Source organism: Schistocerca serialis, chromosome 1 (assembly GCF_023864345.2).
Source record: "Schistocerca serialis cubense isolate TAMUIC-IGC-003099 chromosome 1, iqSchSeri2.2, whole genome shotgun sequence".
Taxonomy (NCBI): Eukaryota; Metazoa; Arthropoda; class Insecta; order Orthoptera; family Acrididae; genus Schistocerca; species Schistocerca serialis.
Genome location: NC_064638.1, coordinates 521,929,176 through 521,945,407, shown reverse-complemented (window position 1 = coordinate 521,945,407; position 16,232 = coordinate 521,929,176). Strand labels below are relative to the sequence as shown.

The 16,232-nt window shown below is 37.9% G+C and overlaps 1 protein-coding gene across 3 annotated transcripts in view; it reads right to left on the bottom strand.

Annotated features, from left to right (window-relative positions):
• Nucleotides 1–3,633: 3,633 nt before the first annotated feature.
• Nucleotides 3,634–16,232, bottom strand: part of LOC126474411 (uncharacterized) — a 301,608-nt gene continuing 289,009 nt past the window's right edge. For 2 of the 3 annotated variants that reach the window (XM_050101883.1, XM_050101892.1), the window contains exon 9: nt 3,634–12,717. In XM_050101883.1, the coding sequence (XP_049957840.1) occupies nt 12,608–12,717 (110 nt within the window). In that variant the 3' untranslated portion in view covers nt 3,634–12,607. The remainder of the gene's footprint in view (nt 12,718–16,232) is intronic. The other variant, XR_007586584.1, reaches the window with a different exon arrangement.

Genomic DNA, 16,232 nt, shown 5'->3' with positions numbered 1-16,232 from the left:
CTGGATTTATAGTAGGTACATCAATACTTGATTTAGTCACAACTTTCAAATCTTACTCGGGTCGGCTCTCCACGATCACAATAAAATCAGCTAATAAAATATACACCCTAATCAACGGACGTGCACCAACTAACATCACTAACAAAAACAAAGTAGAAGAAGTAGAATAATTCTGGAACCAATTAGATAATATTCTCCAAAAAATCCCAAATAACCATGTCAAAGTCCTTATGGGCCATTTCAATGCACAAATTGGTAAAGAAAAGAAATATCGATATTGAGTAGGTAAATGGTCAGGGCATACAGAGGCCAACTGGAATGGCATGCGATTCATTGAAATCTGCAAAAGCCACGAGCTATTTTTTCAAATCAACATTTTTCAAGAAAAGAGCCTCGAAAACGAAAACTTGGATCTCACCTGATCCATTACTAGGTGAATATCAGTTGGATCATGTAGTGATCTCCCATGTAAATACAGTAGAAATCATGAAACTTAAAGTCCTTAATGGACTAGACCTAGATTCCAACCATTACCCAACAAAATTCTCCCTAGATGTCATTCTAGAAAAAAGAAAATTCACTAAGAAATCTCCACACCATAAATATGATGTACAAAAGATAAATGGTAATGAACAATTTACAAAAGAAACACAAAATTTAAAACCACAAAATTGTAACAACTGCAAGTAGGACTTTTAAAAGCAGCTGAAACTGCAGCACCATAAACAAGAACAGGTAAATACCCATGGTGGACAGATGAGTGTGACCAACTGCTAAATCTCAGACAAAAGGTGTGGCAAAATTGGTTGTGCAACAAAAGTCAAAAGACCCTGGAAGATCTCAAAGATACCAGGGAAACAGTCACAAAAGCAATATGAACAGGCTGTAAACAACACGAAGACAAAAAATTGCAAGACATAGAAAATGATTTCAAGAAAGACAATTCTCGAAATTTCTACAGAGTATTCAAACAAAAATTAACAAAGTACTCTCCTCCATCACTCCAATTCAAAAATGAACATGGGGAAATTGTCCGTAACAACACCGAAAACTGTGAAATTCTTGCAAAATACTTATCTAAATTACTGAATTGTGAAAAGCCTGCACAAAAATTTGAGTTCAGTCACACACAACTAAACCCAGACTCACAGCCACCAAGTTTACAGGAGATTAAAGAGATAATTCAGTCACTGAAAAATAACAAAGCATCAGGAGAAGATCAAATCATTGCAGAACTATGGAAAAATGCAGGAGAAAATCTTATTGCAAAGAAATTATACATGATATCTGGAAAACTGAAAAAAATCCCCACAGATTGGAAGACAGCAATCATACATCCTCTGTACAAAAATGGGAGTAAAACAGACCCCAACAACTATCGTAGAATCTCTACTGAACCGAGCAGAACCTCAGCTGGATTCAAAACTAGGCGAATACCAAGGTGGATTCAGAAAAGGTCGATCATGCATAGAACAAATCCTTAACTTGAAAAACTCAATGAAATATTTGCATAGTACTTCAAACAAAAGTTATGTCATCATGTTTGTCGACTTTAAAATGACAGTATAGACCGAGAATCCCTTTTTGAAGTATTAGCAGAATTTGGACTAGATCAAAAGACAACAAACATCATAAAAGAAACACTCACGGAGATCAAATCCAAAGTAAAATTTATGGGAGAATTGAGCGCAGAATTCGAAATAGACACAGGAGTATGAGAAGGGGATGTATTGTCCCCAGTGCTCTTCAATTGTGCTCTTGAAAAAGTTGTTGGAGAATCGAGAAAAGCAGGTGCACCAGCACACAGACTGGGACCAAAACGTAAGGGCATAGAATGAAACTGTTTAGCATTTGCTGATGACATGGCACTGATTGCACAAGACATTACCGATGCAGAGAAAAAGCTAGAATTATTACAAGAGCAGGCAGCAAAAATAGGATTACAAATTTAATTTGATAAAACAAAATTTATGACTGACATCAAAGATGCACCTTCTGATCTCAAAATTGGTAATAACTACATCTCTCGAGTAAAAGAATTGAAATATTTAGGTGAATGGATTGCAGAAAATTGTAATGAAAAGAATCTGTCAGATCAAGAGCCCAGAAAATGGAGATGGTGTTTCAGTTAACAAAAAATGTTTACAACAGAAAGAGTCTCTCATGGAACTGCAAAATACGACATTACACAACAGTAATTAAACCCAAAGCTTTCTACGCATCTGAGACACTAAACCTTCAACACAGAACACTAAAAGGGGAATTAGAAGTGAAAGAACGTAAAATAATAAGGAAAATCCCAGGACCAAGAACTAAAGATGGTGTGCATGATCCAAAACCCAATGAAGAAATATATAAAAATATCTCCAAAATAACAGACACAATGTGTGTGAGAAGAATCCAATTCATTGGGTATTTAGAAAGAATGGACTCAAACACTTTAACACACAAAATCATACATTTATAAAGAACAAAACTACAAGACCGAACTGGTACAAACAGACAGAAAAAAACCTGAGAGAACTAGGGTCTCCAAATCTACATGACAGAAGTGAAATCAGAAAGATCACAAACACACGGGGTTTTGAGGAAGAAGAGAGAAAAACTAACCGACATACGTGGTCTATACAATGAAAGCTAGCCCATTCGTTGCTTATGAAGGAATACTGGGCGAAAAGGAAGGCCGACAAATGTTGATTACGCTGTGGTCCTATGTGATCCATCCGCGAAGAAGAAGAAGACCAAGTTTCCTTTAATTTTGCCACCTCCCTTCTGATTATCATCCATCCCACTCCAAATCCTGCCCATTTGTCCAATTATTTTGATTATAAAATACAAAATGGAGGTTGCCCAGTTACAATATATACAGTGCAAGCAATGAAGTTCAGTTCAGAAGGAGGCAGAAGTCCATCTTTCAATTACAGAGGCATAAATAAATGGTAACTCTTACAAACTGCATAAAAAAGATGTATACAGAATCTACACAATGTAGCATCTAAGCTAGGGTTCTCGCTATCGCAGAAAAACTGCAGTATTGGGGTAACATTTTGATCTGCAGTATCCTAGTTCACATCTGCTTCCTTGTTGAAAGACTTCACTTACTTGTAATGTAAATAATCTATTAAAATAACTTGTAGTGTTTATTATTGCATAAAAGGAAACATTCAATCCTGAAAGTTGTTAAAATCACAAAGAGACTGAGACTGGTTACAATTCAACTTTTAGAAGTGAAACTCTCAATATTATGGACAGAAGCACACAATAATAGATCATAACATTCCTAGCTTTTGGAACAATAGGTTCCTTCCATGTTCACCGAGGAGAGAAAAATTACTTGGCGGATGTTGTACGGGGAGGGGGGCAACGAAAAGATTCACTGCTCCCCCTATGCCGTTGAAATCTTTGCTCCTCTTCCTACTCATAATAGGTAGGTCCTTGCACAGAAATTGAAAGGAAAGAGGGGAAGCATGTGGCAAGTTCAAGTTTTGAGACGTTTGTGATTTGCTCAGATGGCACAGTTGGTGACGCACTGTTGGAGTTTTAATTTGGCACATACAATTTACACTTCCCATAGAGTAGGTAAAATTCGTTTTGAAAATAATTATGTACTTACAAGAAGATTAAAAACATAAATTCTAGTTGTAAAAGCTTTATTTGCAACTTTCACAAGGGCATCATACACACCTGAATGCAAACCATACTTTTAACTGGCAATATACTTCAAGTTCACATTATTTTGGAACTTAACTCTTCTAACAGTTCAACAGAATGTTTCAAATTTTTCTGAAAAGCCATTCATTGTTTACCTAAATCGTTATTTGTACTCTTAAATTAGGGGGAAAGCTATTTTTTACACTAATGATAAGTATCACATAGCAGCTATCACTTTCTTCCAGTGCTGTAACTGGACCAGCATTCTTATAACCCACAAAAATTGTTTACTAGCAGGAAGTACTCTCAGATTGTTTTGTTGGTCCACACACAACACACTGAAATCATCATCTTTTAATTCTAAGAATAGATATACTGAGTTATACGTGAGAGATTTTGGATGTAACATTAAAAAGTAATTTGGTACCTATTTTAAGTACAAATATGATTATCAAGGAATTATTTTCTATAAAAATTTCAAATATTACATTTTATGATAGGAACACAGGTTCATTACTCTCACTGTTTAACATTATGTACAACATCCTCAAAAAAATGTATAAGAAGGCTATCACAAAAATTGATGATCCAATTATGTGCCAAATATGAGAACACTGGACGAAGATCAACATCACATGGATATCTTAGCTGTGTTGTACTGGCACACACATTTGTACTCTCTCTCTCTCTCTCTCTCTCTCTCTCTCTCTCTCTCTCTCACACACACACACACACACACACACACACAAAAACAATAAAAGGATGCATCTGGGAACACGACACAAGACAGGTGGAATACAAGACAAGGCAGTTGTGTAAATTGCGCTTAGTCAGCCGTGACTACTGGAACAAAGCTAACATAAATATAACATTCAGTTTTATTCTTCTGGATTCTCAGAGTAAAAATATCAGAAAACTGTAAAACATGTACACTTTCTATATGAAAGCAGTGATAATAGAATCATGAGTAAGTTGAATGTATTTTTATAAAAGTACAGATGAATACATTCAATTACTCAAGTGAATGAACAAAATATCCGTGAAAGCACTAAAATAATTTTCACAAAAAGCCAAGAGTACAGAAGAATGGAAGATAATAAGTCACTCATTTATTCTTCAGCTGTCTATTAAACACCTTTACAATGTGTGATGCAGGAAAGGTAAAAAATTTAAAGATAAATGAAGAATTTATAAAGTCACATATCTGTTTTCATTTTCATTCAGAATGAACTTATACAGTACCTAAAATACAACAGAAAAAAGTTTATACAGGATAAAATTAGAATGACAGTAAGAAATACTATTTGACTGCTCTATTTTTGTATAACAAATTATTTAGGAATAAAGGAGACAACTCACTGAAAAGCAGAAGTGTTTCATCAGCGATAAGTACAAAAACAAAAGGTACAGAGCTTGGCTAGCTTTCAGAATGTAATTTCTTTTTCAAGCTTGTAGGAAACATACATGCACACTCACTCACATGCACATGCCTGTCTCCCTACATTGTGCTCAGTCGACTGCCAGCTCTTTCCTGACCCATGGTCAGTGTTCAGGGGTGAGGTGGGGGCATGGAGTGGGTCAGGGATGGAGAGAGTTGGGAGGCAGGAAGGGGATTGGGAGGAAACATCTAGCAGCTTGTAGGAGAGTGGGGAGCTGTCTGTGCACCAGCCAGGGGTGCAGGTAGAGATGGCAGACAGCCAGGTTCGAGATTTCACAGACTAAGGCATGAGATAACAGCACACAACTAGCTGATGTGGGGACACAAATTGGGTCAGGATAATGGGGCAGTGCGGCTCACAAAAGCTGGTAGTGGTGGGGAGGATCCAGATGGCATGGGCTGTGAAGCAGCCATTGAAATCCTGCATGTTGTGCTATGCTGCATGTGGTGCAACAGTTTGGCAGTGGCCATTCATTCTAGTGGATAGGTGGCTGGTTGTCATACCACTGTAAAATGCTGTGCAGTGGTTGTAGCAGAGCTGATATATAACATGGCTGCTTTCACAGGTGGTCCAGACTGTGATGGGGTAGGATAAGCATGTGATGGGACTGGAGTAGGTAGTGCTGGGTGGGTGGAGTGGGCAGGTCTTGCATCTGGGCTTCCTCTGGGATATCATCACTGTGGCAGGGGACTGGGGAAAGATGTGGCATAGGGATGGACTAGGATGTTGTGCAGGTTGGGTGGGCAGCAGAACACCATTTTGGGAGGGGTTGGAAGTATCTTGGATATTATGTCCCTCACTTCAGGGCACGTTGATAGAAAATCAAAGCCCTGATGGAGGACATGGTTCAGTTGCCATAATGAGATTTTCACTCTGTAGCAGAATGTGCCCTGGTATGAAACTTCCTGGCAGATCAAAACTGTGTGCCAGACTGAGACTCGAAATCGGGACCTTTGCCTTTTGCGGGGTAAGTGCTCTACCATCTGAGCTACCCAAGCACAACTCACGCCCCGTCCTCACAGCTGGCAGAAGTAAAGCTATGAGGACGGGTGTGAGTCGTGCTTGGGTAGCTCAGATGGTAGAGCACTTGCACGTGAAAGGCAAAGGTCCCGAGTTTGAGTCTCGGTCTGGCACACAGTTTGGATCTGCCAGGAAGTTTCGTGGTTCAATTGTTCCAGTTCGAAGTGGTACTGGGTGACAAGGAGAGGGGGTGTTGGGGGTTATTGGGTTGTTTTTGGGGAAGGAGAGCAGACAGCAAGGTCATCAGTCTCATCGGATTAGGGAAGGATGGGGAAGGAAGTCGGTCATACCCTTTCAAAGGAACCATCCCGCCATTTGGCTGGAGCGATTTAGGGAAATCACAGAAAACCTAAATCAGGACTGCCGGACACAGGATGGAACCGTCGTCCTCCTGAATGCGAGTCCAGTGTGCTAACCACTGTGCCACCTCGCTCGGTAGGGGGGGGGGGGAGTGTTTCTTTGTTGTTAGTTCTTGGGATGGATGTGAGGATCAGGTGTGTGTGGGTATATGGCACAGGAGATCTGTTTGTCAATCAGGTCTGGGGGCATTTCCTGTCTGCAAAGGCCTTTGTGAGGCCTTCAGCGTATTGGGCGAGGGAGTTCTCATCACTATAGATGTGTCTGCCACAAGTGGACAGGCAGTATGGGAGGGATTTTTTGGTGTGAAAGGAGTGGCAGCTGTCAAAGTGCAGGTACTGTTGGTGATTGGTGGGTTTGATGTAGACTGAGGTGTGGATGGAGCCATCTAAGAGGAGGAGATCAACATTTAGGAAGGTAGCGTGGTGGGTAGAGGAGGACCAGGCGAAGTGAATGGGACAGAAGATGTTGAGATTATTGTGGAGGAATGAGGATAAGGTGTGCTGGCCCTGGGACCAAATTATACAGATGTCATCAATAAACCTGAACCAGGCCAGGGGTTTGAGGTTTTTGGAAGCTAAGAATGTTTCCTCTAGTTGGGTCTAAGGAATTCAGGAAGGATTGGAGGTTGTGTTGGACTTCTGGAATAGGGTCATGTTGGCAGAGCTTGTAGGTGGAGGTGTCAGACAACTAGTGGAGGCCCTCTGCCAGGTAGTCACTCCGGTTCATCACAACAGTGGTAGAACCTTTGCCTGCATGCAGCAGAGCACAACATGAGAGATTTCAATGACTGCTTGACAACCCCATGCCATCTGGATCCTTCCCAACACCACCAGCTTTTCTGAGCTGTGCAGATGGCAGCTATCCCAAGAGCACATCCTTTGCTCCCATAACCTTCCTGGCCTAAACCTAAGGTAAATTGGTGCCCCCCCCCCCCCCCCAAACTCAATAGAGTGTGTGTGTGTGTGTGTGTGTGTGTGTGTGTGTGTGTGTGTGTGTGTGTGTGTGTGTGTGTACAATCCCCTGCCCCTTATCCTGACCCAATTTGTATCCCCACATCAGCTAGTTGTGTGCTGTTATCTCACTACCTACTCTATGAAATTGCTTGCCCAGCCGTCTGGCCCAACCTCGACCTGTTCCCCTAGCTAGTCCACAGAAAGCTCCCCACTCTCCTACAAACTGCTAGGTGCTTCCCCCCAATCCACTCCCTGCCTCCCACCTCTCTCCATCCCTCACCCCTCTCAACCCATCCCACTCCACACCCCTACCTCACCCCAATACACCCACTGTGCGCCAGGAAAGAGCTGGTAGTCAAATGAACACAGCATAGGGAGACAGGCACATGAATGTGAGAGAACATGCTTGTGTGTGTTTGTGTGCATGTTTTTCCTAAAAGCTTGAAAAAGGAAGTACGTTCTGAAAGCTAGACAAGCTCTGTACCTGTAGTTTGTGTATCTATCGATGATAGAGTGCTTCTGCCTTTTGGTGAGTCATCCCCTTTAATCCTAAATAATTCATAATTCTCAACCAGAACTTCCCGTACACTATTTTCTTTCTTTCTTTTTTTTGGAACACACTAGCTGGATAATTATGAGGCACTTATTTCATGTGGTAGTCATGTGACAACATTGGGACCTCATTGCGCTGACAACACAACTGCCTGTTTCAAACACGTAATAGGGGGAGAAAATACTCTGTTACAAAGCTTTGTGTACATTTGTGTTTAAGGATTTTACTGCATCTTAGAAACTACGGAAAAGTCTGTTTATTTAAATGATGCTTCCACAAATCCTAATTTCTTAAAGTCATTGTAATCCTTTCATGCAACAATGCTTAAGTTTTTAGTATTACATCAGAATAACTAATACTTTATTAGTTGGTATGCGTTCATGCCTTCTGAAAAACTTGGTTTAATATTTAATACAATCTAAAAAGTATATTGTAATCAAGTTAAAGGTTGTGGGTAACCAGATGAGGACAAAAATGAACAACTTATTCACAACTCAAAATAAAATCGCCCTCTCTTTATAAATATGTACCATTTACACATATTCAATTTTTGTCACAACAGGTCCTGAACTTTGTGTGAAAAACAATGCATTAATTAGGAATTTGTTGATTGTTGATACAAAAAATACTTTTTGTAGGCCCACATAACTAGTAGTGATGTAATGAACTGAAAGTACATGCACTTCCTTTTGTCCACACGGAATTTGATATTATCTCTGCTCTGCTGGGTTATGAAATGCCCACCACTGAATCTAAAACATGCACTGAAATCAGCTGTTCAGATATTGCATTTATGATAGCCTGCTAAGGCTTGATATAAAATGCTTAATCTACATAGTTTACTTCTTGAAGTTTTCTAAAAGCCACTGTCCATACATAACTTCCTACAGCTTAACAGTGTGCTGTAAATAGGAAAATTTCTAATACAGCCAAATGTTTATGTGATGCTGCACTACTTTTAATCCTGGACTTGAGTATCATTAGATTCAGAGAATAACTAAACACTGTATCATTTCCAGATGTAACAGGTATACGAGTCATAAACAACATAAAATAATAAATCTTTTGTGAATTTGTAAACAACACATCAGTTCATCTGGCATTGCTTATGTACTAAATTATTACTGAATAGCCTCTGTTTAGATTCACAATGGAAACAACAAATTATTTTACTGTGTTTTATTGCAGGATTTATGATTAGCATGGTGTACGATTAACGTGACACATTTCTTGTGTTTAGGTAAGATTTCTATGCACAAGAATGCGAAAAATATAACTGAAGTAGACAAAAACAACCTCAAATTTCAGGTGGACACATTAACAATCAGTAGTACCATCTTTTTTAAACATGAAACTGTATGTCAAGATAAAAATTGACAGTGAATTTTCAGCCAGAACCTTCTTCAGAAAATAAAACACACACATTCACACAGGCAAGCATACCTCAGACACACTTGACTGCTATCTCCTGTCACTCTAGCTAGAAACAGATTTAGCAGATTCTGGCCAGAGATAGCAGTCATGTATGCACAAGGTGTGCTTGCTTCAGTGAATGTGTGTGTGTGTGTTTACTTTTATGACCAACTGTGGGGAAAGAAATCAGCCATATCTATGTCAGAAGTACCAACCTCACTCATCATGACTGCAAGTCCAATGCCTTAACAATTGCACCTACCCACTTGGTTTAGTTACCAGACTAGACAACATGACATTTGGCTGTCTGGATTTTTGTATTTCTCAGCTATGTTAATGGAGAGCTTTCAGATTGCAGATTTCTTGTTAGATTTTTGTACACGTTTTCAATGAAATATTCACCATCTCCATCAGGTGTTTGGGAAAGTCAATTGATGAAGAGGATGAGGAATTATGCAGAAATACTCAACTGAAAAGACACAATTACCTTTCTTTCAAATAAGATTTTACATACTGAAATGTAATAAAATAAACCAATGTGTCAGTGATCTACACAAAACAGAGGTATGTTCCTAATAAACAGTCTGCAAAGTTCTATCAACAATTTGTGTGGACCAGCACACACTACATCCTCACCATACAACTATGTTTCAAGATAAACTTGATGACATGAAAATGATAGGAAAATAACTGCATACATGACATTTTGAAGTCTGTTTTGGCTAATAACATAAAAATTCTTCAATAGCGCAGTCACTGGATGGGGCTGGCTTTCTGAGTCTCTGAAAAAGAGATATGCCATACAGAAAAAAAACTTCTATAAAAATTCAGAAAGTCTCATGCACAGTAAATAAATGGGAACTTTGTGATTGTGATTACACCATAAATTATAGTTTTTCACAAACTGCAAGAAAAGCTAAAAAAATTTTATAAAGTGTGTTATACATAGTCTGGCTACATGTCACTTATCTCCATGTGACATAAATTAAGTACTGGCATTCAGATAAAGAAAAATAATTTGAAACATTTCATTCCTGGCACATTCATTTTCTTAGTAGTTGTTGGTATAAAAATTTATTGTTTTTCAAGATGTGCACTGTCACATGTTCTACCCCACACACACCCAAAAGTGTTTAACTTTTACAAGCTTTCGGAGCCAGAAGCTCCTTTTTCTGACAAAACAGTTGAAGGGGAAGGAAGAGCAGTGAATGGAACTTCCATACATTCCTCTGATTGCAACAATGCAACACCTCTACTACATAAAGCTTTTTCATAGTTAATTCTTGGTGTAGAATCTGTTACACTGTTTTCTCTGATACATCTATGGCATCAGCTTTTTCCTAAGTCATAACAATCACCTTCAAGAGTAACACAATTGTGTTTGAAGATAGCAACCCATTTCTTAGCTGCTGAAATGAAGGTGCAACCTCGTTGTAAATCTTCACCAAATTTGGATGGATTTCTGTTGTAAATACACCATCCAAAACGAAGAAAAAAGTATGACCATGCAGTATTTTAGTTTGTCTATTTGAAAGGAATATTAATAACTAAATAATCTGAAAAGTCATACAAACAAAACCTTACAAATATAAACTTGACATATTTTGTTGTATATCAGCATAATAAAAAGCAAATTTAATTGCATAACTCCATCTCTCTGCCACGCCACAAATTTCAATTTGTCCTCACGAACTATTTAACATTACATATGATCAGTTGTGTGGCAGCAGCTCTATTAGAAGCATCAGTGGAATAATTTTTGATAAATAAGAAGACTCTGCCTGTGCCCGTTCAAATGAGTTAATTTACATATCTTTGTTTGCATACATTACATATAAATCTGTTAATGCTCCCAGCAAATGTACAATATACATGTAGTGCACAACACCATCAAAAATTCATGTTGGTCTTGGAGATTTATTAAAACTGACTTTATGATTTTTTGACTGAAAGTAGAAACTGTCATGAACATATGAGAACCATCATGGGGATGTGTAAAATGGCAGACACATGAACAAGAATACAAGTTTTACATCATCTTCACATGAAGAACTCATCAGTTTTAAACATCAAGTAAGAGCACCGCCAGTACTTTTTAGGCCTACAAAACACTGTACAATAACAGCAGAGGAGACATTTAATGAAAGTATTATATTGGACAGTGACTGTACGCTTTGTTGATATAACTTACAATAACAACAAAACATCATAATACTTTGCACATAAACTAAAATTAATATTATTGTCCCCTCTGTTTATTTGGCCATTAATACTGATTTATCAGACATGTGACTACAGTTTCATAATTGTACATAAAATTATTGAGAACAGCTATTTTTATGGTCCAATGAGGAATTCATCTAAAACCACATACACAAAAATAAACATCTTTCTCCTTCACCATACAAACATAGAACGGAAAGGCCAATATGCATTCTATCACCTAGATGATAGAGATTTTGTCCCTGATCTTCAATCCTTTTGCATTAAACTCCATATACTAATAGAAGTTCACATTACATTATTATCTTGTTTACCATCACATGAAATGTGAAAAACTATGAAGGTTTCTTATATTTAGTTCTATACTCTTTGTGCACTATAAAAAACAACATCTCTTAATCTCAAAAATAAAACAAGCTTGGTCATTCAAGGTATCAAATTTTGAGCTTCACATCAGATGTTATTAATGCCACATAACTTAATAATTTCTTGGACACTAGGTTAACTACTTTTCTCTAATCTTACCCATGAAATGAAGTTGATTAACTTTTAAGGCTGTTACGTGTTGTGAGACACTTTTGTGTCACATACGTGTTACATCTCACAATCAGTTATTTGCACTAATCTTTTCCTGCACTTGCTCCTCTTGTTCTTTTAGTTAAATAGCTTCTGAACAAAAAATGCTCTCCATATTTTCCACATCATGCAATAAATGTAAAGATTATAATCATATGAACAATGATAATTCTGAACAATGAACACCAGAAAAATAAAGTCTCCCAATGTTATAGAACATCCCTAATACTGATAATTGGTTTTGTACATAAAATACATTTTCTATTATGATGTACAAAATCATACAGATTAATAACATAAGCAAGATATTTGTAAAACTCGTTAAGTGATTTTATTTTGCAAAATACTACTTCTCTTTCATCTAACATCTCCAGTTTTTATACAAGTAGAAGAAGAAATACATATGCTACAGCTGGAGGCTATGCGGAAATGTCTTGACCATTTGTAGCTGGAGGCTGGTACTGGCATGATCTGTAGATGGTCTGAAGTGGCACATGAAGCAGTTCCACAACTTGAGGCAAGTTTGGCTCTGGAAAGTTTAAAAAGAAAACAGTTGAATATTGACATACCTAGCTCTGTTTCAGTTAGAAGAGCAAAATAGCATTGTTGTTAAAACAACTTGTTCAGTAATAAATAATACCACTGTGTAGGAAGTATATGAGGTGCTACATTATCCATCTGAATTCTAGTTTTTTTGTCTCCATTTGTAGGTAGTTGGGTAAAACAAAAAGAACAAAAATTCCACTTTCTATTATAGAAAGGGTTCCAGAAACCACGTAGAAATTGTAAACATCTTGTATTGTGGCAACTTGTTATTTGACTGCAATAGTGTAAGACGGATTTTTGTAATTGTAAGAATTAAGATGTTCACTATGGTCCAGTTATAAGTTTATCTTTTAGTTGTGTTAACTATGCTTCAGTTTTTGCCCTTTGCCAGTGCATTCCTTTCATCGGAGAATATTGAAATTTTTGAAACGCTCTTTGGAGGTTATAAATCTGGTTTATTAAAGGTGTTAAAAGATTTTCTGAGCAAAATAATTTCAGGTAACAGTTGATGATGATGAAATTGGTTTCAGGGCACTCAATGTCGTGCTTATCAATGTTCTTGCAGCACATGAATGAATGCAATTAACCATTTGGGTATCAATGGGTTCTGCCTGAAACCTGCATTTCATTATTGTCATTACTATTATTATTTTTATTTAAGAACCAGTGCCTTTAGCATGAAACCACTGATGCTGTTGCGAGACAGAGTACACTGAAGTACTTCTATGAATGTAGCACGTTGTGGCAGTCATTTATAGTGTTCAAAGCCACAAACAATGTGGAGATTGCGCTATGGAATACTAGGTGATTGTGTCCTGCAGTTTTATTTATTTATTATTATTTTTTTAAAAGGGGGATACCACTGATAGTGAAATTAAATATGTCTAATGTTATTGCAATTAAATTTGCGTTTTGACTACTGCTTTTATGATTGGCTTCTAAAATGAAAGCATTTGGGCAGTATGTAGTTTTGATACTAAATTTGTTAAATTCTAGGCCCACTTTTGCTTGTTATTTACAACTGTAATTTGTGTTAGGAATTATCAGTTCATCGAAGTTTTGAGGTGTACGATTGTGCCCAGGAAAAAACTGAATTTGCTTTCAAATGTAACACACGAAATGGTGGATGGTTGGAAACTTTGTTCTAGTGGTTTCAGAGTGAAATCACCTTCTCAAAACCATTGGTTGTTTACTTTTTGCCAATGTCTTCTTGTATTCGTAGCTTACAGTAATAAAATAGATTGCTTCAATGAAAATTTTTAAAATTATATTTTTTTCATATCACTGTGAATCAAAGAGTTAATGGGGGAGACGAAATATTTATTTATGAGAATGATCGCACTAAGAAATTGATCTAATGACTTGTTTGGTCACAAACAATCAATCAAGGTGAGCATAAATTAGCAATTGCATGTTTCAATAGCCACATGATGCAGGTGTGCAACAAGGAAGTTGGGTGGTTGGTTGGTTTGGGGAAGGAGACCAGACAGCGTGGTCATCGGTCTCATCGGATTAGGGAAGGATGGGGAAGGAAGTCGGCCGTGCCCTTTCAGAGGAACCATCCCGGCATTTGCCTGGAGCAACAAGGAAGTACCCCAGTCATATGACAGTAATAGGTGGTATATTCATGACTGGGACAACTGTATATTCACTAATAATAGCAACAACAAATAGTCAAGAACAACAATACCGAATGAATTCTCTCACTAGATGAACAGGTCACATGCAATATAAATATTTAGTTCTTTTAGCAACAAACATATCAAAACTATTAGGAAAGAGGTAGGGTTCCAGAATCATGATTTAATGTCTACTCAATACAAAAAGAAATATTTAAAAAGAATAAGAGGCATTTTATGATTGTCACAGCATAAAACCACAGCATAAGTAAATAAAATAACATCATTTCAAATATGGCATGCATAAATTGAGTAGTCATACTATTTTTAATTTGTTGTCCACTAAATTCTGAGCAAACACACCTCTAATTAACTTGCTAAACCATATTTTAATATAAACATTTGGAAAATGCTTACAGTTGCACCTGATGGACAAAAGGGGCTATAGAGAGATGGGGAGATAGTGTTTAGAGACAACTTAGGCATCAATAAGAAGATTTATGTGAAAGTTTGAGGGGAACTTCCATTATCAGACACCAAGCGAGGTGCCATAGTTGTTAAGACACTGCTGTCACATTTGAGAGAAATGAGTTCAAATCCTTATATTGCCATCCAGAAAACATTTTCTGTGGTTTACCTACATTGATTAAAGCACATGCTGGAATACAGTCTATTACCTTCCCAATCTCTTCCAGTCCAAGCTTGTGCTTTCAGTCTCCAGTGCTGTCAGTAGGATGTTAAACCATAACCCTCCATTTTCCTTGCCAATACTGATGCCACCTCCCTCTATACCAACATGTCCCACATACTTGATCTGTCTGCTGCTGAACATTTCCTCAGTCAGTGACACCTGATTCTAAACCTATGGCATTCTTCCTACTCAGCTTAATCAACTTCATACTTACCAACAACTGCTTCACTTTTGAGGGGCAAACATACAAACAAATCAGGGGTACGGCCATGGGAACTAGGATGGCTTCTTTCTATGCCAACTTTTTCATGGATTACTTGGAGGGGGCGTTCCTGGTAACCATAAGCCTTTAGCCCCTCATTTGATTTAGATACATTGATGACATCTTTACCATATGGAGTCATGGCGATGCTGACCTTTTAAAATTCCTGGAATCTCTGAATACCTTCTCCCAATTAAATTCCACATGGTCCTATTCCGAATCCTATGCCACTTTCCTTGATGTTGATCTCATCCTCACCAAAGGCCAGCTACACACTTCCACCCACATTAAACCTACCAACAAACAACAGTACTTATATTTTGACAGTTGCCATCCTTTCCATGTCAAACATTTCCTCCCATACAACTTTGGCATCCAAGGCAAATATTTGTTCAGATGTAGACTCTATACAGCAATACACCATTATTCTCACCTCAGCTGTCACTGGAAGCAATTACCCCACCAGCCTAGTTCAAAAGTAGATTTCCTGGGGCATCATATCCAACCCTGGCACTGCTGGTCCATCCAAAAAACAACTTTGGAGCACACCACTGGTGACTCAGTATTATCCTGGTCTGGAATGTATTAATCACCAATTTCAACAGGTCTATGAATTCCTAAAATCATGCCCTAAAATGAGATTAATTCTGTCTGAAATTTTTCCGACCACACCTAGATGTGACCGTTCCCACTGCAAGACTTGCCCTATGCACCCTCCTACCACCATCTATAGCAACCCAGTAACTGGAAAAACATAGTATCAAAGGGAGAGCCACCTGTGAAACAACACATGTCATATGCCAGCCATTATTAAACACTGTTCAGCCCCTTACATCGGCATGACTACCATTAAATTATCAATTAGGATCAATGGGCATAAGCAGAGGGTGTATACTGGCAACACACAATATCCTGTTGCAGACCAT